This window comes from Pongo pygmaeus, chromosome 3, assembly GCF_028885625.2.
Source record: "Pongo pygmaeus isolate AG05252 chromosome 3, NHGRI_mPonPyg2-v2.0_pri, whole genome shotgun sequence".
Taxonomy (NCBI): Eukaryota; Metazoa; Chordata; class Mammalia; order Primates; family Hominidae; genus Pongo; species Pongo pygmaeus.
In genome coordinates this window covers 7,164,693-7,187,180 of record NC_072376.2, presented here as the reverse complement: position 1 = coordinate 7,187,180, position 22,488 = coordinate 7,164,693, and the positions used below count along the sequence as shown (strand labels likewise).

General features: G+C 49.6%; 2 protein-coding genes across 10 annotated transcripts in view; one reads left to right on the top strand and one right to left on the bottom strand.

Annotated features, from left to right (window-relative positions):
* EVC2 (EvC ciliary complex subunit 2) overlaps positions 1-18,140 on the bottom strand; it is a 155,338-nt gene extending 137,198 nt beyond the window's left edge. For 2 of the 8 annotated variants that reach the window (XM_063663513.1, XM_063663519.1), the window contains exons 1-4: positions 9,603-9,659; positions 7,460-7,514; positions 4,215-4,381; positions 1,474-1,542 (exon numbers count right to left, since the gene is read on the bottom strand). In XM_063663513.1, coding sequence (XP_063519583.1) covers positions 1,474-1,542; positions 4,215-4,381; positions 7,460-7,502 — 279 coding nt within the window. In that variant the 5' untranslated portion in view covers positions 7,503-7,514; positions 9,603-9,659. Of the gene's footprint in view, positions 1-1,473; positions 1,543-4,214; positions 4,382-7,459; positions 7,515-8,662; positions 9,505-9,602; positions 10,691-10,730; positions 14,470-17,827 lie in introns of those variants that run through there. The other 6 variants (XM_063663512.1, XM_054484771.2, XM_063663515.1 and 3 more) reach the window with 6 other exon arrangements.
* A 2,577-nt stretch (positions 18,141-20,717) lies between these two features.
* The window catches only part of EVC (EvC ciliary complex subunit 1), a 113,340-nt gene continuing 111,569 nt past the window's right edge, over positions 20,718-22,488 (top strand). For both annotated transcript variants that reach the window (XM_054484765.2, XM_054484764.2), the window contains exon 1: positions 20,718-21,081. In XM_054484765.2, coding sequence (XP_054340740.1) covers positions 20,908-21,081 — 174 coding nt within the window. In that variant the 5' untranslated portion in view covers positions 20,718-20,907. The remainder of the gene's footprint in view (positions 21,082-22,488) is intronic.

Here is a 22,488-nt window from a genome sequence, read left to right as displayed (position 1 = left end):
GCAGCTCTTCCGCCTCTTGGATCATCTCCCACATTCAGGCTCTGCCCAGCATGTGTCTCAATGGCTCTACTGCCGGAAGCCATCCAGTGGCCCATGCAGCAGGCTCATCACCTGGGCTCTGCACTCTTGCCCTGCCTCCCTCTCTAATCTTGTCTCCCAGCCCTCCTGCACCAGCTTCTCCCCAGCTTTGCTGAAATACATGCAGGAGCTGGAAAAAAGAGAAGGAAGCAATGTGTGTGCTGAGATGAGCGAGCTCTGGAATATAAGAAGTGATAAAAGCAAGCTTCAGAACTGTGTGTGTAATATATTGCCACCTATGTGGAAAAAGAGTGGGAGAGAAAGAAGGTACACGTATGTATACATGCGTGGGCACACACTTATAACTGCATGCATATGTCAGAAAAAGTCACTAGAAGGATATACAAGAAACTGCTAACACTGACTGCATCCAGGAAGGCAGACGATGTAGTTGAGGGCCTGTGATAAAATGAGGGCGGCACAGGAAAGGCTTAACTCAGCAGGCCTGGGCTGTCCAAACCCTCCACATTCAAGAGAAAGGACTGGCCCTTCACCAGCTCCTGGAAGCCTGTGGAATATCTTTGCCTGATTACAGTGTGGGTTTTTTTTTTTTAATATGCCTGGGTCCTTTGACCCACCAGATAGCTGATGTCAATGATTTGTGGTGGGTGTCTTGGACCCTGCTGTACTGAAATGACCTCTGGAAGGGCTGGAGAATGAGTAACTGAGGTCAGTCTCATGGGTGCTCCATGCCTATGTGACTGAGCCTGAGAAAAACCCTGGACCCGAAGGCTTCAATGAGCTTCCCTGGTTGGCAATATTCCATCCGCACTGTCATACATCATTGCTGGGAGAACTAAGTTCTGTCCACACAACTCATCCACTGGGAGAGACAGCTGGAAGCTCATGCCTGGTCTCTCCTGGGCTCTGCGACATTCACCTTTTTCCTTTCCTGGCTTTAATCTATACCCTTTCTCTGTAATGAACTCTAACTGAGCAGAATGGCTTTTCTGAGTTCTGTAAGTCCTTCTAGCAAATCACTGACCCTAAGGCAGGTGCTGGAGACCCATGACACAAGGATAATATGTGGGATTAGTAACCATCTTGTGGGATTAGGAAGATTAAAGACCTAAAAAACATTAAACAACTTTGAAAACTGTCAGGTACCCTATTAATGATTATAATCTGAAACAAAATATATCATACTTTTTTCCCATTCTAAATGATCTCTGTGGATTTTTACTGACAATTATTTAATTGTAACAAAAATAATCTCAGTCCTAGTGTTGCCATATGAGATATCAGAGACCTTGTTGTTTGTTCATTGCTCATGTGTCTAGACTTGTGTAGGTAAGCCCATGATTTATCAGTTCTTAAATACTTGACTCTACTAAAATGATCTGGGCAAAATCCAATTATTTTTTCTTCAAATATACACCACCAATGGAAACTTACCAGTGCACATTTCTGAAAAATTACTCCATTCTCGGAAGTCCCTTGAACTTCTCTTGAAATGTCCCCATACTACAATAAAATGTAAAAGTTATTAGAAAATGAGAAATATTTCATGCTATATATACTTAATAAAAGTACAAGATGATGAAATTTTTACAGAGGGTAGAAGGATTACTGCTACTAATCCTTAAATAATCTTGAAGTCTTATTTTTAAAAGAGCATTAAAAGATTGGAAATTAAAACTTACGGAAGGAAGAATGTGGACATGAGCTTACACCACAGTATATTCCTGGTCTGGGTGCATGTGTGGGACACCTGTTTTCACAGGGCTCAGCCAACCAAGACTGACATACCAGCAAGGGGGGATGTGGGAAGAGCAGTGAAGATATTTAACATGTACTGTGTGCTTTCCAGGTGTGGGCTGACAGTACACCTGTGAGCCACCGTGCGCTGTAACAAAGGGCAGTGTGTCTGGGGGCTGGGGACAGCCTCTCTGTGAGCCTGATCCCTCATCAACATAGGGAATCCCCCCGCCAAGGCTTGGCCTCCTCCAGCCCTGCAATGGCTCCTATGAAAAGGTCCCAAAGGAAAGCCAGGGCTCATCCATCAAACACAAGCCTCCTGCTGCCCTTGAAACAGCAGATTTCCTTTCCCTTTGACTAATAACAAATATCTGTTCATTTCTGCCCTTGCCACGCTCCGTAGCTACCCCAGGGCCCTGCAGTATCCACACACCTCCTTTAAATGGGACTGGACCCTTACTTCATCAAGGAAGCCCTCCTTGGCTCTCCTTGCTGTGATGACCACATCTTTTGCACTCTCTGTGTTGCGCACCTGTCACCTGCAGTGGAACAAGCTGTATTCTGAGTCACAGACTCTGGCAGCTCTCAGTGCTATTAATAATCATATGTTTTGTTTATTTTTTATTTTTTTTTTTATTTTTGTAGAGATGGGGTCTTGCTATGTTTCCCAGGCTGGTCTTGGACTCCTGGTCTCAAGTGATCCTCCTGCCTTGGCCTCCCAAGGTGCTGGGATTACAAACGTGAGCCACCACGCTGGGCCTAATAACCATGAAATGTCTGTCATTGGCTGAGGGCCAGGCATGGCACCCATAACTTTACACACATGAATTCTATTACTCCCATTTTAGAGATGAGGAAACTAAGGTTCAGAAAGGTTAACACTCTTGCCAAAGGTCACGCAGGCAGGAAGCTCGAGACTCTACCCAAGCCTGTGTGACTCCAAATCCTGTGATCTTTCCACAACATGCATTCCCTCTCCACAGTGTAACCCTCTCATTGTGTAGAAAATTAACAAAAATGCCATTTTCCAAAGAACACACAGACAATATGCAACAGCATCAGCCTGACCCAGGCCTCTGATTCAGTTGAGCTTCCATCTACCACACCCACCCTAATGCCTTTTTAACATGCTGGGACCCTAAGAGAATTTGCCAAAGCCCTGGAACAGGGACCTGGCTTTCTCTTCTTCTGACCTTCATATAGCATCTTGCAAACAACAACTGATAAATACAGCTTGTGGAGCAAATAAATGCAGAAGGGATGAGTGAGTATGGAGAGTGCTGCCCTGGGAGGTGACAAGTTACCTGTAACTGAAGAGGACTGGAAAGAACAATGAGTACTGTAGTGGGTTCAGTGATGGCCCCCAAAGGATATGTCCGTGTTCTGATCCCCAGAAACTGTGTATGTGTCCTTATTTGGAAAAGGGGTCTCTGAAGATGTAATTAAACTAAGGATCTCAAGAGATCATCCTGGACTATCCAGGTGGGCTCGACATCCATTGACAAGTGTCCTTATAAGTGGCACACAGAGAAGAAACAGACACAGAGGAGGCCAAGAGCAGATGAAGGGAGAGAGTCAAGCGATCCAGCCACAGCCAAGGCCTGGAGCCACCAGAAGCTGGAAGAGGGAGGAGGATGCTCCCCTAGAGCCTGCAGAGGGAGCGTGGCCCCGCCAGCACCGGGCTTCCAGACTTCCAACCTCCCCAGCAGTGAGAAAATACATTCCTGTTGTTTTCAGCCATGCTGTTTGTGGTCATTTGTGACAGCAGCCCCAGGAAATTAACATCACTACTTAGCAGGGAGCCCAAAAAAAGGGCTCTTGGCCATCGTAGCTCATTGGCCAAGCTCAACGGTTCTCATACCACGTTAAGCCACTGAACCCACGTTACATAAAACAGAATAGAAAACAATAGCAAGAGCATGGAGCTCTGCCACTTCTACCTATGGGACATGGAACTAGTTCTTAATCTCTCTAATCCTCAATTTCCTGTCTGTAAAATGAGAAGAAAAATACTACTGTTTAAGAAACTCATAATGAGGCTCAAGTGAGATTATACATAGAAAGTGCTAAACCCAGTGCCCGGCCCATAGTAAATGCTTGTGAAATGCTCACTGCTATTATGAGCACAGTCATCTTTAATAGCTGGGAGTCACTCGGTCTGGTTAAAGCACAATCCAATCCCTGCCTCAGAAACACCAGATGAGGCAGCCTAGTGCTGAGTCAAACCTCCTCTCCATCTAAATACTGTATGTTGTGTAGCAGAAACAGCACCTTGGAAAAATACATGGATTTGCTCCCCAATGATAACTATATTTAGTGAAAGAGAAGGAATAGGGTTTTTTTAAGCAACAAAAGCCTGTGCCATTTTATATACAGCCCAAAATTGGTTTCTTTCCAACTTCTGGTATTTGTGTTAAAGTATTGAACTTAATACTTACCAGGCGGTGTGTTAGAGGAGACTCTCTTTTAAATAAGTTCTTCTTAGGCCAGGAGGGTATAAAAGCAAATAAGGAATGAGCCCATGGCCCACCAGAAGCTGCAGAAGTTGAGAGTGGGATAAAGACTTCCATTTTCTTGTCCAATTTCATTCCAAGTGGTGCTTCCACTGCAAAACAGCAACGCGTCCATCTTATATAATGAGGAAAGACAGTAAGACATAGAGCTTAACCTCTACAGACAGACTACAGGGTACATGGAAGGCACCTGGAAGATGTTTGCTGGGTAAGTAAGTTAATGAATGAATGAATGATATCATCTCTTTGCCAGGAAAATGAGACATGCTCACTGGGAGGCTACAGAACTTAAGAAGAGCATTTATCAAAGCCTCATCCCCTTACCTGGGTTATGCAGCCCCACCTAGGAATCAGAACCACTGGGCAAGAATGGTGCCTGGGGTGATACTTACACACATGACATTAGACAGCCCTGGGCTCCAGTCCTGGCTCTACCCCTCCGGCTGTGAGTCCTTGGGCATAATCTCTAACCTCTCTATACCTCAGTTTGCTTAATTCTAAGGCAAACAGCATAGGTCTTACCTCACAAGGTCCTTCTGGGCACCCGACTACTGCAGAGTAAGCCCTCAGTGACCACCACCAACCACCATCCTAAAGAGGATGTGTGCATGGCCAGACACAAACGCCTGCTGAGCCCTCCAGTAGGAAACGGCTCCCAGGCCGGGTGTGGCAGCTCACACCTGTAACCCTAGCACTTTGGGAAGCTGAGGCGGGCAGATCACGAAGTCAAGAGATCAAGACCATCCTGGCCAACATGGTGAAACCCAGTCTCTACTAAAATACAAAAAATTAGCCTGGCGTGGTAGCGCGCACCTGTAGTCCCAGCTATTCAGGAGGGTGAGGCAGGGGAATTGCTTGAACCTGGAGGTGGAGGTTGCAGTGAGCCGAGATCACGCTACTGCACTCCAGCTTGGCGATAGAGCAAGACTCCGTCTCAAAAAAAAAAAAAAAAGAAATGACTCCCTTAGATTTTTCTCTGTGTCAATACATTTGGAAAGTTCATGAGCACTGTGTCTAAAGCACAGGAATGTCATTTAAAAGGTCCTGGCTGGGCTGTCAGGGTCCCTCTTCAGTGGATGTGGCCCAGATGCTGATCAGCTGTGGGACCTTGCACAGGTCAGCTGAGTTCTCTGGGCCTCAGTTCCCCTCACCTGGGAGTGTGGTTAAGATACCAATCAGACAGGGCTGTTGTCTGAGCAGCCAATCAAATGCCACACTGCACATGAAAGTGCTTAGATGTATCCAATGCTTCAAGTCAGCAATTTGAGTTTTGAAATGACCTGGATGGTGGCACTGTGCCTTCTTCAACATTTGTCTTCTACTCAAATACAAACTAATTGGACTGAAAATAAGATACACTTTTCAGTCTTTCTTACCCAGCATATTGATGGTAAAGACTACAAGTGCTTTTGAAACTTTCTATAGAATTTCAAAATATATGCAGGAATAAAACTAAAATTTGATCAAAAAAAGATGTGGAGCTGGGTCCTAGATTAAATTACAGTATTTTTTTTTCCTTCCTTGGGTTGTATCCGGGGGTGATTCAGTTCCTCAGGTTGGGATGGGATAAGGGCTTCTATTGCATCAAGTATCGGGGAACTGCTGGCCCTCGCCATGGAAACAAGTGGGTGCTCCACCAGGTGAGCGGCTGATTCAGAGCATCAGGAATGTCTGAGTAGAGCGTATGGGTGCAAGTGAGACTGGACATCCATCTTCGGACCCCAGCACAGCACCTTGGGCCAGGGCACAAATGCTTGTGCAGCAAGTAAGCAGGATATAAAATCTTAAGGCCACACCTTACCCTTAAGCGCTCCATCTCTGGTCCACCCATTTATGCCTCTCTGGCTCTCCTGGTCCTCAGCTTTAATGAAGACTCCAAGGTGATCCCTCCCTTCAGAGAGGACCCCTCCTCTATTCAGCAAGAATCCCACTCAGTCTACAGAGCCAAGTGGGGCCCACCCGAATCCCAGCCCTTCCCATTCCCCAGGACACCAGAGTTAGGCACAGAACCCAGAAAACCCCACCCAGAGGCCCCAGGGATAAGTTCAGAGACAGGCCAGGGACCCACGCTGAGCCCGGGGTCTGCACTGGAACTGTCAACAGCCGCTGGGAAGTCTGCACTGCAGGTGCCAGCCATGAGGCTCAAGAGCCGGGGACTGCCCGCGGCATCTTTCCCGTCATGGGGAAAGGATGTAACTGCCTGCAAAAGATGCTCACCAGAGGAAAGCAGGGCGGCTGAGAGGGAAGGAGAAAGGCAGAGCCGTAGGAGCATTGAGAACCTTGTGCTCCCGGGTCCAGCAGTGCCAGGGCCTGTGCGTTTCAGTTACAGATGCCAATCAATTCCCTCTTGCTTAAATGAGTGTCAGTTGAATTTCAACCACTGAGCGTGGCAAGCTGAATAAAGGTCCGCAAAGACAGCCCGGTCCTAACCCCATGGAGCTGTGATTGTTATCTTAGGGTCACAGACACTTTGTAGATGTGATTCGATTAAGGGCCTTGAGATGGGGAGATTGCCTGGATTATACTGGTAGGCCCTAAATATCATCCCAGATGTCCTTATAAGAAGGAGACAGAGATTTGACAGACAGAAGAGAAGAAGGCCAAGTAACTACTGAGGCACGATGCCATGCTGCTAGCTTCCAAAATGGAGGAAGGCAGTATCCCTAATCCATCCCTAAGGAACGCAGGCAATGCGGCCATAGATGGTGGAAAAGGAGAGCAAATGGGTTCGCTTCTGGAACCTCCAGAGGGACCAGACAGACACCTTGACTTTGCCCAGTGAAACTGATGTTGGACTTCTGCTTTCCAGTACTGTAAGACAATAAATGTGTGTGGTTGAAGCCACTGTTTGTGAACATTTGTTAGGGAAGTCGCAGGAAACTGATATACCCAGTTAATTCACACATTCTGTTTCATTCACCAAACGCCTTCAGGGGATATCAAAAAGGGCCTACCTCACCCCAGGTTCCACTGTGCACTAACGCTTCGGCCAGCTTTGAGGTGGAGGCACACTGCCCTAGTTCTGTAAGGACAGGGAATGATCTACTTGCCCAAAGTAGAGAGGTGCTGGAAGGATCAGCAGAGTGTGAGGGAGCTGGAGGAAGGAAGGCTTCAGGCTTCTGGTTTTTCATGCTCAAAACAGGTGAACATCAACCGGAAGAAAAACTCACCGGCAGTCTTAAAGTGACAGCATTCCACTTTGGGCCAAATCATACAGGGCAAGTCCTAAAAAATTCAAAAGACACAAAGTCATTAATGGAACACATACTTGTGAGAAGTGGTAATAAATAATCTTTGTAAATGGCTCACATGGAGAGGACATGCACTTTTTTTTTTTTTTTTTTTGAGACAGAGTCTTGCTCTGTCACCCAGGCTGCAGTGCAGTGGCGCAATCTCGGCTTACTACAAGCTCCGCCTCCTAGGTTCACGCCATTCTCCTGCCTCAGCCTCCCGAGTAGCCGGGACTTGTACAGGTGCCCGCCACCATGCCTGGCTAATTTTTTTTGTATTTTTAGTAGAAACGGGGTTTCACTGTATTAGCCAGGATGGTCTCGATCTCCTGACCTCGTGATCCGCCCGCCTCAGCCTCCCAAAGTGCTAGGATTACATGTGTGAGCCACTGCGCCCGGCCAAGGACCTGCACTTTCATCCAGAAGTGTGAAGTAAACTTTTCTAAGTCAGCCATCCCCGCCAGCTTCTGAGTAGAGAATTCCCTTCTCTTTCCCAGGGAGAGAATCAGCACCCTCATGAATGCATTTCTGGGAGCTGTTAAGGGAGGCCGCACCATGTGATTGAAATGTCCTATCATCAGACAGACCTGGGTTCAAACCTCAGCCCTGCCCTCCATCAACTCTGTGGACCCTGGGTAAGCCAACAGCCTGCGAATTCCCAAGATCCTGCAAGTTTCCAGAGTGGTAGATAAGACACTAGACGAGGAGTGGAGAGAACTGGACTCCAGCTGGAACCATTTATTCAGTGTGTGTCCTTGGCTAAGTCTCTCGGCCTCTCTGAGCCTCAGATCCCTCTTCTGAAAAGTGACCTCAAAGCCTCCTCTGAGTCTGCTCAGCCTCATTGGTGATGAAAATTGGTCTAAATTGAGCCTGGCCACACCCTTCCAATTTACCTTTGTGAATCACTGGGCTCTAGAAAGACTCAGACCTCTCTACTGGATAATAATAAAAGCTCTCCCGAATGGAACCTTCTCCATGTGCCAGTGCTTACACTATGTGCACCGAGTGAACTGTAGAAGTAGTCCCTATAGAAACACATGAAGCATTATACTCATTTTACAGCACTACCCCCAGTCTACGGTAATGAGATAACTCACTCCAGAGCCTGGCACGCAAGCAGCCTGGCCCCGCACATGTGCTCACCCTGCATGCAACGGCTGGTTTCTGTGTAATGGAAGGAGAAAGGATGTGTATGTGAGCTGAGCGGGATGCTCAGGTCTGGCTTTGGGTCCAGTTCCAATGACTAGTCCATGTAGCTACTGTTCGCATGGTTCTCACGCGGGCCAGACACCACGGAAAGCATGAGATGGGACAGGATCGATGGGACAACTGGTTGTGGCCACTGTCTGTGTTTCAGGCCCAGTCCTTACAGGCCTCCAGGACCCTGGCTGGGGCAGTTCTGCTGGGGTGATGTAAGCCCAGCTGGGCTGGAGGCTGATTTTCCCCCAAAGGCGTGGAGGAGGCCCACCCACAGAGATGGAGACTCATGGAGGGACACGGAGGAAATGATGGAAATTGCAGAGACAGTGGCGGAGACAGGCAAGAGGTGCGGGAAGAGGGAAAACGGGTGCAGCTCGATCCAGACAGCCTTCTACCAAATGCACCCCAGCGTTCCCCATTGATGGAGCCAAACATTTGGCTTCAGTTTGTTCACATGGAGCTTATGTTATGCTATGGGCAGCGTAAAGAATTCTATTTAAAAGAGTAAATTATGGTACAAACATTCTATGGAGTACCAGGCAGCTATTAAAAAGAATAAAGCAGCATGATTCAGAATTCCACTTCTGGGCATATACACAAAATAACTGAAAGCAGGGTCTTGAAGAGGTATTTGCACATCTGTGTTCACAGCAGCATTATTCACAATAGCCAAAAGTGGAAGCAAGCCAAATGTCCATCAATGGATGAATGGATAAGCTAAATGCAGTCCATCCATAAAATGGAATATTATGCAGCCTTGGAAAGGACAACATAGGGAGACTCCATCACTACAAAAAAAAAAAATAAATAAGAAAATTAGCCAGGTGTAGTGGCACATGTCTGTACTCCCAGCTACTTGGGAGGCTGAGGCAGAAGGAATTACCTGGAGCCCAGGAGGTCGAGGCTGCAGTGAGCTATGATCATGCCACTGCACTCCAGCCTGGAAGACAAAGTGAGACCCTCTCTGAAAAAAATAATAAATATTAATAATAAATAATAGACTGGGTACAGTGGCTCACGCCTGTAATCCCAGCACTTTGGGAGGCCGAGGTGGGCTGATCACTTGAAGTCAGGAGTTTGAGACCAGTCTGGCCCACATGGTGAAAACCTGCCTCTACTAAAAATACAAAAATTAGCTGGGTGTGGTAGTGGGTGCCTGAATCCCAGCTACTTGGGAGGCTGAAGCAGGAGAATCACTTGAACCCGGGAGGCAGAGGTTGCAGTGAGTGGAGATTGTGCCACTGCACTTCAGTACAGGTGACAGAGCAAGACTCTGTCTCAAAAAAAATAAAAATAAAAATAAAGAAATAATAATAGCAGAAACTATGTATGTGTGTGGGTGGAGGAGGTATATGTGAACTTTCTGCGCTATGTGCTTGATTTTTCTGTAAATCTAAAACTGTTCTAAAAATTACAGTCTATTACTTAAGAACAAATACATCCATGTGGTCTCTGATATGAACATTTGCCAATGGATGGCAAAGCATCCATTGGAAGGTGCACCGAACTCCACACAAATGTACGTTTGTACAACCTCTGTCCCCTGGAACTTTCTATCCATTCTTTCAACCAGCACCTGCTGCTTGTTAGGATCACATGTCAGGCAAAGCGAACCTGGCCCCTGACCTCGCCCAGGGACAAAGCTCTCCTTACCAGTGGACATTGCCACTCAGGAGGAACAGGCAGGATCCCAGGGAGCAAAGGACCCAGGCTGACCTCCATGAGAACCCAGGGCCAGGCCTCCCAAGGCAGTCTCGTTGGTTTCTGGGCATCTCTGATTCTTGTCCTCACCGCAGTCCCCAGCCTGGGGAGATGCCTCTCTGGGACTCTGGCCACTCTGGGCAACTGCTCCCATAAGCACCATGCCAGGTGCAGCTCATAGCACCTTCCAATGGCCAGCCTGCCCCTCCCTGTCATCCCTTTCTCCAAGCTGACACAGCTCCTGTTGAGGTCACCACAGCCACTCCAACGTTCCACTTAATGGCCAGTCCTCCTCATCGCACACACCTACCAGCAGCATTCGATACGTGCTTACTCCAGCTTCCCGTGGCTGCTGTACACATTACTGCAAATGTAGTGGCTTAAAACAATACACATTTATTCTCTGATAGTTCTAGAGGTCAGAAGTCTGACACAGGTCTCAATGGACTAAAGTCAAAGTATTGGCAGGGCTGTGCTCTTTTCTGGAAGCTCCAGGGGAGAACCCATTTCCTCTCCTTTTCCAGCTTTCAGAGACTGCTGCATTCCTTAAGTTCATGGCCCCTTCCTCCATCCTCAAAGCCAGCAGTAGCTGAGTCCTTCTCACGTTGCATCTCTCTGACCTTCTTCCAACATCTCCTTCTGATCTCTCCTCTGCCTGCTTCTTCCACTTTTAAGGACCCTGATGGTTACATTGGAACCATCAGATAATCCTGAATATATTCCTTATTTTAAGATCAGTTGATCAGCAACCTGAATTCCTTGTATAATGTCAATTCCCATGGCCATGAAACCTAACATATCCACAGGTTCCAGGGGTCTAGACGTGGGCATCTTTGGGAGCCATTATTCTGCTGACCATGGTGAGCCCCTTCGCCCTTCCTGAAATGCTCTCCACCCTTGACCTTTGGATCACATTCCTGGTTCCCTTTTACAGAGGCCACATGTTCTCCGCCTCCTCTGTTGGATCTTTTCCTCTTCCTAGTCAAAAGTCCTGGGGTTGCTCCAGGGTACTTTTTCCAGTCGAGAGTTCCTCATCCAGGCCCTCAGATGTTAAAGGTCATTTACACACTGACTATTCCCCCATGTAAATCTCTAGTTCAGGTTTCTCCCCTCAAATCCAGACTTGAATGCCTAAGAGACATGTCGAAATCAACAGCAGTGATTTCCAACCTGAGGCTGCTGCACATTAGCCAGTGGCATCTCCTTTCTCCTGTTGGCTCAGGCCAAAATCCTTGGATTTGTCCTTGATTCTTCTCTTTCTCTCTGTCAACCCAGAACCAATCCCAGTAAACCCCGCTGGCTCTACCTTGAAAAAACATCCACAATCCAGCAACCTCTCAGTAGCCCACCATTACCTCCCCAGTCCAGCTCCCCTCCACGGCCCCCTGGCCTCCCGCCTGCCTGCTTGCCACTTTCCTGCTCACCCCTCTGCCTGCCATCTATTCTCACCCCTGCCACGGGGGTGCTTGGAAAGGAAACTTGAGAGTGGGTCACTTTCTTGCTCAAAGCCCATCCACAGCATCCCATCTTCCTCGGAACAACTGTAGGAGTCCTGGCCAGAAACAAGGCCTTGCCCATCCCCCACTCCATTCGGGGATCCACTCAGCTGTCACCTCCTTGAAGCACCTTCCCTGCCCACCCTATCCTGTCCATATCATGAGTGCCCCTCATCTCTCAGACCACTCTGCCCGCTGTGTGCATCTCTACAGCCCCAACCACCAGTGGACACACCACATAGTAACATGATTCCTGCCTTTTTCCTGCTCCAAGAATGCAGGTTCCTCAAGAACAGGGGCAGGTCTTGGTCTGCCTTGTCCTGTTGTATCTCAAGCATTTAGGACAGAGCCTGGCACCTAGAAGGCCCTCAATAGCCATTGCAAATGAATGGCCCAGAGGCCTGGTCTCTGCTAACCCTCCACTGCCTCCTCCCCTTCCAATCAACTTCCAGTAGAACGGTCTGCATTGATGAAAATGGTCTAGAATCTGAGCTGTCCAATATGGTAGCCACTAGCCAGATGGGGCCATTTGAGCATGTAAAATGTTTAAGTTTAGCCATACATGGCTACTGTAGTGGACAGTACCCTTTTAGACCATCTGGGAAATGGTTGTAATTGCCTCTTAGTTCTCTCTTTGTAAGAAGAAAGGGATGATAAATTAGCACAGAAATCTTGTATTCAGGTTTATGAAGCACTTTCTTGTACAGCCTAGACACTGACAGCAAGTGCTTTGGGTTAGGCAAGTCTGGGTGGACATCTTCACCTCACCTGGAATCACTGTGGCCTCAGTTTCCTCATCTGTAAAATGGGGATATTACGCCTTCTTCATAAGGAATTGTAAAAGATTCAACCAGAAAATAAATGTAAAGCTTAGCATAGTGCCCAACAGAGTAAATACACAGCAAATATACAATTGTTATTATTGCTATTATTACTACATATTACTATGTATTGCCATTCAGTAAGTCCTTACTTAACATCACCAATAGGTTCATGGAAACTGTGACTTTAAGCCAAATGGCATACTGTATAGCAAAACCAATTTTACCATAGGCTAGTTAATACAGACAAGAGCTAAGTTCCTACAGCATACAGTGCTTCTTTTTGCTTAAAGTCAAAGTATCCAAGAACCTATTGATGTTCCGTGAGGACTTACTGCATATCATTGTAACTATTATTATCACTGCTCTTGTTACTGTTCCTATCATCACCATCATCATCATCTCTGACAATGCCAAGAAGTAACTATAAAATCGCCACTTTGTAGATGAGGAATGTGAGTCTCAAAGCTGGACTGAGCACCAACTTCAGGAGAATAAAGACTCAGGCATGTTGAGTGCTATATCCCCAGGAGCCGCATAGAAGCATCAAGAGTACCCAATAAATATTTATAAATTGACACATGAAATGCTCAAGTGTCCACAGCTAGTAAACAGTAGAGCTGAGGTCAGAACTCACGTTTCCAGACTCTCAGCCCAGGTTCCAATCCCTCAGCCACTGCCTCACCACTTCCTGCCAACCTCAGTTACTTCGCTTGCATTCATTCATTCAACAAATACTTTTGATCACCTACTATGTGCTATTTTGAAAATGCGGATACATTGCCAAACAAGACATCAAATGCTCTACTCTCAAAACGCTATTTAGGAAAATTACAAGCAAAATCAGAGTATACTATATATATTATACAAACAAAACAGTAACATACCATATATAGTATATTAGAAGGTGATAAGAACAGTGGAGCAAAATAAAGAAGGAAAGAGGGACAGAGAGTAATGGGGGTTGCCATTTTAAATGGGGTGATGTTGAAAGGCCTTACTGGGGTGACAGAGCAGCTGTTGGGGTATCAGGAGGAGGAGCATTCGTTCAGGCAGAGGAAAGACACGTGCAAGGGCCCTGAGGAGGAAACATACCCAGGGTGTTCAAGGAACACAAGGAGGCCAGGGTGCCTGAGCAGAGCAAGTGAGTAGTTTCTCCTCTGGGGACAATGGGAAACCACTGTAAGCTACTCTGTGATGAGTGGCATAATAGCCATTTTAAATGGGACACTCTGGCTGCTCTGTTGAGAACAGAGAAGTACTCAAGGGGAGACGCAAGGAGGTCAGTCAGGCAGCTCCACAATAATCCCAGAGAGAAGGTGGCAATTCAGATGAAGATGGTGTTTGTAAAGAGAGTGAAAACTGTGTTGATTGTGGGTGTATTTTGAAAATAAAACCCATGCGATGTGCTGACTAAATGTGGGGCTTGGGGAGAGGGAGGAGGCAAGGAGGGTGCCAAGGCCTTCAGGCCCAGCAAGAAAAAGACAAAGGAACCACTGGCAGGAAGGGAGGCAAGCCGCAGGATTTAGGTTCTGCCTTGGTGCATGAGTTGTGGAGTGCCCGTAAGCCTCCACGGGCCATGTCAGGTAGGCATGCAGATCCACGGTGGAGCTCAGAGAAGGTCTTGGCTGGAGGGTCTTGTTCTGCCATCCAGGTTGGAGTGCAGTGGTGAGATCATAGCTCACTGCATCCTCGAACTCCTGGTTTCAAGCCATCTTCCTGAGAACCTGGGAACCTGGGAATACAGGCATGTGCTATCACACCCAGCTAATGAAATATATATGTGTGTGTGTGTGTGTGTGTATGTGTGTGTATATATATATATGTTTTTGTAGAGATGGGGGTCTGACTATGTTTCCCAGGCTGCTCTTGAACTCCTGACCTCAAGCTATCCTCCTGACTTGGCCTCCCAAAGTGTTGGGATTACAGGCCTGAGCTTATTTGACTATTTGGGTTCCCTGAACTCAGAATTCCAAGGCTGCAATTTTGAAGCTATAGTAATTACACAGTGTAACAGATAATGTTACATTGTATCTGGCTGATTTTTTGTTGTTCTTTTCTACAAATTTGGGACACACCCAATCCACTGAATTTGGCATCACAACAAACCTAAATTACTGTTGTGTGGTACTTCAAGTAAAATAACAAAACGATACTATTAGCATAATGAAATGGTGAAAATGATGAAAGGATCCCATTCTGAAATAGACACTTATCTTTCAAAGGGGCCAGGTGATTTCTTTCATCTCTAATTCTTGGGACATCAGATAGGCTTGCTACTGAGCACTGATTTCTCAAACTTGTTGGTCTTGGGACTCCTTTACACATTTTCCAATTATTGAAGACTCCAAAAAACTTTTGTTTGTGCTGATTATATTTTATATTTATCAACATTTACTCTCTTTAAATTAAAGGTGAGAATATTTTAAAGTGTCTAGTAATTCATTTTAAATAGGAGTAACAATGCCATTGCATATTAACACAAATAGCATATTTTTTGAAAACTAAATAAACTAAAACTGTTTTATTTTCTAAAATTAAAAAAGTGAGAAGAATGGCATTTTTTTTACATTTTTGTAAACCTCATCTATGTCTGAGTTAATGGAAGGAGCTGGATTCTCAAATCTGCTTGTACATTAAATCTGCTGCAACATCACACTTCCTGTCGCCTTGGAAAACCCCATCGCACAATTGTGAGAAAATGAGTAGAAAAAGTAAGTAACACCTCAGTATTACTGTGAAAATAGCTCTGACTCCATGGACCCCTATAACGGCTCAGTGACCCCAGGGATTCCCTGGGCCCCACCTTAAGAACCACTGGGGAATAAAATGCATTCCCAGTGGGAATCAAATGATGAAATTAAAAAAGGTAAAATCCCTGCCCACAGGAACTCACAGTCCAGCAAAGGAAACAGACAAGCAGCCCAAACAATGTGGTAAATGTTCTCACCAAGAAATATCCCAGCATCATGGGGCCAGGGACTTGGAATATGCCACGCTCCTCCTACATGCGGGCCACACCCATGAGGATTCCCCCACCTGGGACGTTCTCTCTGGACTCTTTCCCTGGCTAAACCTGCCTATCCTTCAAGTCTCGACTGACCTTCCAGACTAAATGACCTCCTTCCTCCACCCTCTCTCACAGCTCCCCATCCTCCTCCTCCTCACAGCAATCACTGTGTGCAATTAGGCATTGGTCTCCCAACGCCCCCTGAACACAGCATGGGACTTAGCAAAGGTGCAATAAATATAGATAGATAGATAAATAGATCGATAGATAGATAGATATTGAATGAATGGATGGATAGAAGGCATCAAGTAATTACATGAAGGCATCAAATAATTACAATAGGAAGAACTAACCTGTGCCTTCGGGAACTGTGCTCTGGAAACAGCCCTTACACCATTGCTCAGAAGAAGAAGCAGAGACCCTGAGGGCTGTGACTTGCCCCAAGCCCCACAAGAGGGAGTGACCAAGGCAGGGACACACATGGCTGGAGTTCTTTCCTGTACAGTGTGCAGAAGGGCTGTCCAAGACAGGCCCAGAGAGATGGAAGAAGGCTGGTCCCATTGACAGGTGGGATGGGCGTGGGCAGGGTCAGGGCCCAGGGGACGTGCTCAAGATGCCAAGGGCAACTGAACACAGGTGCTCACTCCCAGATTCCTGCAAAGGCAGGGGCGGCCCTTGAGGGTGAGGTACTCTAGACCCACCATGGTCCTAGATGGCTTCAGGCCCTTCCCAGTAGGCACCGTCCCTCCCTTCTGGCAGGGACCACCCTCAACACCACTGTGGCTGACAGAGGCCAGTGTGCACCAGGATCTTCTGACACTGGCTTCTCAGAAGGAAGAGCTTGTGTAAAGCAGGTGAGGCCACGCACGCGGGCTCTGAACTCAGGGGCCAGGGAGAGAGCACAGGACAGGCCTAGGGATGCGGCTCCCTGAGCCTTGGTTTTGTCACCTGCAAAACGGGCCAGATACTCCCACCTCACAGGGCAGGTGCAAGTGAAAGGACCCAGGGAACATGTTCTGTCATTGGACTTTTGAAAGCTCAGGACACTGACATGGCATTTTTCCAGTGAAAACCTAAAGACAGAAAGGGAGCAGGGTCTCTTGAGACTAAACCTCTGCCAGTGTCGCAAGTGTCCTGGGGTAGAGAACACAGCAGGACACGACCCACCACCCTGGGAGAGAGGTGGGAGGACCTCAGGGCAGCATCAATGGCCCAGACCACTGGCCAGGGCAGTCCTGGGAATAGGAGCCTGGGTGTGCTGCCAGGGGCAATGAGGTGTAGGAGGGAAGAGTGCCAGCATGGGACAGGAGTGACAGGATGTCTACCAGGACAGACCACCCCAGAGGTCTGGGGGAAAATGGATGGGAGACGTGGGAAAACCATCACCAAGGGCTGCAGGTGAAGTGGTGGGACCTGAAGCCAGGGAGTGGCAGTGGGGAGGGAGGAGGGGCAGACATCCGAGCTGATTTGGAGGAAAAGGCACTAGGACTGGTGACCAGCTTTGTGGGGGGAGGTCAAGTCTAGGGCTACAGCCAGGGATCCATGCCTTTCGAGTTTAGGACCACAGAGGGAGGGCCAGGGTGAAGCAGGAAGTGGCTAAATCCATCAGCCAGGAGAGTTCAGTCACCTAAGAGTCCAGCCAAGAGTCCCCACTTTTAAAAACCGCTGCAATTTCCCAGTGCTGGCCTCTGCAAGGCGCTGTGCATGCGTGAGCTCATCTAACCCACTTCCACCCTCTGGGGTGGACGCCGCGACGGCCCCGTTTCAACGATCAGGAAACTGGGGCACAGAAGTAACCTGCCCTAGGTCGAAGCTCGTAAAATGGAGAGCAGGATTCGAACTCGGGTCGCTGGTAAAGTCCAAGCCCGCAGCTGCCACACCCCGAAGAAGATCTCCAGTTTCCCTCGAAGCTTTCTGGCCATAAGCGGGATACACCTAAGGGCCGCGAAGCACCCTATTCAGATCCTACCCTCCCTTCCTCATTCTTTGCGAAATACTAAGGGTCCTCCATGCCACCGCCGGTGTAGACAAAGTCAAACCACTACAGTCAGACCGGAGCCTGGGGGCGGGCCCTCCTTACCTGCGTGCTGCTCTCGGGCCCCGCCCCGCTCCGCCCCGGAGGGGTCCTCAGGCCGGGCCCAGACCCAGGAGCTACCTGGGGATCCCGGCGTGGCTGCGCGCCGAGGGGGCGCCAGCGGGGACGTGAGCTGGCGCCGAGGCAGCCTCGGCCCCCCAGCGCCAGGGCCACCGCCAGGAGGCTCCCGGCCAGCACCCACGTGGCGCGCCCCCGGGAGCCCGAGGGGTCCATCGCCTGCCGGGACCCGCTACCCAAAGCGGCGGGTGCCGCCGAGTCGCTGGAGCTTCCGGACCCCAGGCCCGCCCCGCCGCCGAGCATGCTCAGTGCGAGCCGCCGCCGAAAGTTTTCTGGAACAAACACCCGCATCTGGGGCTTGGCGGGCCGGGAGGTGCCGGACGGGCGTGGGAGGGGGAGAGCGAGCTGGCGCTGCCCGGGCGCCCGGCGGCCAGGCCTGGGTTTGCTTGCGCCCAAACCAAATCAGAGCGGGTCACTCCCCTGCTCCCCAAGGTTACCAGGACCCCAAGGGCCCCTCCGCTACCGCGTACCCGGGTCTGTAAGCCTCAGCTCAGACGCACTTCCCCTGGGAACGGTTTCCTGACACACGGATGTGAATCCGGCGTTTCCCCATCCCCGCTTAGAAAACGGAGAAGCACTTGGAGCGCGGGGCCAGGAGTCCTGGAGCACCCAGAGGGTTCAGGACAGCTCGGGGAGGAGGGGGTGGCCGGGAGAGAAGGAAAAGGACCCTCACTTCCGGTTGCGTTCAATGCAGACCAGCTGAGCACTCACTGCCCGGGCCTGCTGTGGGTCAGCCCTGGGCCTGCCCGGGTGCCCCTCGCATTCCCAGTGGGAAACAGGCCAGCCGCTGGGCCACCTCTCTGGCGACCTAGAAAGAGGGGAGCTGGTGTCTGAAGTCGCAGCCCTAAGCAAGCTCTCCCTGAACTCTCCGAGGGGACAGGGATTTGCTTTGCCAAGGGAGGCAGGAGGAGGAGAAAGACACAAAAACGGAGACTGGTGGACCCTTTTGTCTGCTTCCTTATCCCTGCCTAGGTCCTGGGTGACAGCTGACACCTGTTGACGGAAGAGGGCTCTACTCCTGCCAGCCTTCCTGCAGGGCAGCCTGTTAGGCTGTCTAAAGTCTCAGGCCAGCGAGCCTGGCCCCTGGCAGCCTCTCTCCGCATAACCCAGACCATCCAAGGACAGGCCTTTCCTGACCTAACATGGACAAGGCCATGGGGTTTGAGAAGCTGAGAATTTATAAGCCAAGTTCCCCACACCAGGGGGTACGTGGCAGCTGTCAGGCATGAGACAAGGCCACAGGCTAAATGCCAAGCATGTTGCTGGACCGTTGGTGGTGTCTGACAGTAATTTAAAGGTTAATTTAATAGTCAACTTTATGATAAAGTGAAAAGCAAATAACCCTAAATTTTAAAAATCTTCTTATTACTATTTTTTATGGAGTCAGGGTCTCACTATGTTGCCAAGACTGGTCTTAAACTCCTGGGCTCAGGCAGTCCTCCACTTCACCCTCCCAAAGTGCTGGGATTACAGGCGTGACAACCACGCCTGGCCCAAACACCACATTTTAAAAACTAAAGCCTAAGCATTCATGGAAATACCCAGTGTAAAACAAGAGCATCAAGTTATTGCCCCCATACACGTCCCCAGGAACCTTGGAGATGCTTCTAAGGAAATATATAAGAAGCTCCACATAGCAGAGAGTTTGCCCTGAAGCCAGACACAGGTGTAAATGAGACAAGAATTCTGTCCCACTCCTTAATTGAAATGAGTCACCTCTCCTCTCTAGCTGTCAGTTTCTTCATTTATAAAAAAGATGAAGAATTTGGATAACAGTTCCCATCTTGCCATGAGGAAATGATGAAACAAACTAGAAACAAGCTGGACATCCAGGCTGAAAGGACAAAGCCCTCCTCTGCTGAAGCAGATCCCCATGGTGTCCCCTAGCCTGGCCCGCACAGGGAATTAAGCTCCACAGGGTAGGAGTGTGTATGTGTGTGTGTGTCCCTGCATGCAAATGTGCAGTCATGCACATGGCATGTGTGCTTTACCCAGGCACCCAGGACAAAAGCAAACATCTGGTAGCTACCCCATAAATGTTTGTTTAAAGCAAACACAGAGTGATGAACTCGTCTAATTGTTTAACCCTCTGCGAGATACTCACTAGCCTGGATACTGCCTGGTTTGTGGCTGGCCTATCCCCCAGCCTGCAACACACACACAACAGATTCTCTCTAAGTGCTGAGTAAATGAATGACAGTGCAGTGTCCTGGTCCTAGTGGGGAGCGGGTTTAAGGGTCTCTTTATCCATTGTCTCAGTGGGGAGTGGGTGTAAGGGTCTCTCTACCCTTGGTCCTAGTGGGGACTAGGTGTAAGGGTCTCTCTACCCATCGTCTCAGTGGGGTCTGGGTGTAAGGGTCCCTCTACCCATCCTCCTAGTGGAGACTGAGTGTAACGGTGTCTCCACCCATTGTCTCGACCTTCTCTGGGACAAAATAAGATTAAAACAGGAGTCTTCGCGTGAGCAAGTTCAGAGGCGTGGAGGGCGGTGTGTTCCCGGGAAGGTTGATGGGTAGAGGTTAGGGGCAAGGGCAGGGGGTTGGACTTGCATTGATCCCAGCGTCTTCATCAGGAGGATGGGCGGAGCACCAACCGCAGAGGGTTATTGAGAAAGTTAATGAGATCATTAAGCTAAATGCGTATTCTAAGCCTCAATAAAGTTAAAGGAGCCTTCTAAGCCTCAATAAACTTAAAGGGGTGGAAACCGGGCCCCCCTCCGGAAGGGTCCGGGGCTGGGCGGTGCGTCTGTCTCTGGGCATGCTCAGTGCAGGGGCAGGGCTGGGGCGGGGGTGGCTGAAAGTTTTGAGCGGTGCTCCAGGCTCCTCCCTCCGGCTCGGGGAAGCAGGGAAGGGGAGAGGAGAAGGAGTCGGGAGACTGCACAGGCCAGAAAGTCTGCGGGGGGCGACGCGCCCCTGGCCCGTCCGGGCTCCAAGTCCCGCGTCGCCGCCCTGGCGGGGACGGTGCAGCAAGCGGCGGGATGCGGCGGGGCGGCAGCCTGAGCGCCCCGGATGGCCCGCGGCGGGGCGGCCTGCAAGAGCGACGCGCGGCTGCTGCTGGGGCGGGACGCGCTGCGGCCGGCGCCCGCGCTGCTGGCCCCCGCGGTGCTGCTGGGCGCCGCGCTCGGCCTCGGCCTCGGCCTCTGGCTTGGCTGCCGCGCGGGCCGCCAGCGCACGCGACACCAGGTGGGTCGACCGAGCAGACAGCGGCGGGGCGGGGAGCGGGGCGTGGGGCGCGTGGGGCGCGTGGCTTCTGGGTCCTGCGGGCCCGGAGCCCCAGCTCTGCGACTCCTTGATCCTGGTTGGGAACTTCGCGCGCAACCGCTTAGGCGTCGGGTTCCCCTTCTGCTCCAGGAGGGAGGTGGCGGCGTGACTACAGGGCATTGGCTTGGGGTCCCCTGCGGTGCCTGTTACATCCCACTCCGTTGGGTGATCCTAGACAGCAGCCCAACCGCGCCACGCCTCGGTCTCCTCCTCTGCAGCACCAAGGGTTTGGACAGGATGCTGGCCCCGCTCACCGTGATGGACAGAAGGACGGCTGGGGCTCCCACGCCTGAATGCCTATTCCTGCTTCTGCCTCTTGCATCCTTGAGGTGTGGGTTACATCCCCTGCCCTGAGTCCCAGCCGCCACATTGGCATTCATTTTTTCTTTCATCCCACAGTAAAAGTTTTCGGGCACCTTCTACAGCCAGTCACTGGCCTAGGGACCACATTCATGAGCAGGAGAGACCCTGCCTTGCCTGCTTGAGGTTCACAGCCTCAAGGAGAAGGACGAATTGCAAGTTTGCAAGTAAACTATCGGTTATGACACCGCATGGGGAGTCTGTGATGGAACACTGGCAATGCTAGCGTTTATTAAGTGCTGTGTACCAGGCAATGAACTAGACCGTCTGCCTAAATGATCTCAATGAATCTCCACAACAGTTTGTCTCTGCTTTGCAGATGAGGAAACTGAGGCACAGAGAGGTTAAGTAACTTACTAAAGTGACAGACGTGTCTAACCCCAAAGCCACTGTGTTCTGCATGGCTGAGGGTCGGGGTGGCTGCCTGAAGGAGACCAGTGGATGCTTCCTATGCAAGTGGCCCTCATGGAATTGGCTGTGCATGGCAACACCTGGCATACCACTATTTTAGGTCCTTGCAGCTTCTGTCTCTTTGGGGTGGGAGGAGGGTAAAGTCTGCGAGATCAGAAACAAGATGGCATGGTCTTGCTGTCCCCATTTCTGGCCCGTGGGAAGAGGAGACAGATCTTGTGCGAGTTCCATGTAGGCACAGGCTCTTTCAGAATATAGGGGAATTTGGTGACTCATGGGGAGCATTACACTGCAAAGAGCTGATGAGGGCTGAAACTGAGATAATGCAAGATGCTTGTAGGTGATTTGGGGGTTTTCAGATCCTGCTGGTGATTAAAAGATACTAAGAGATGCTGATGCTGGCTTGTTGCATGGAGAGAGAAAGGGAAGTAACACACAGAGACTTGGCTGGGTGTCCTATGCAGTGTTTATAGACATCTGGTTCTTTATCCTCCAGCCCATGAGGTGGAGGAACTGCCATTATCCCCACTTTACAGTGAGGCAGTGGATGCTGCAAGG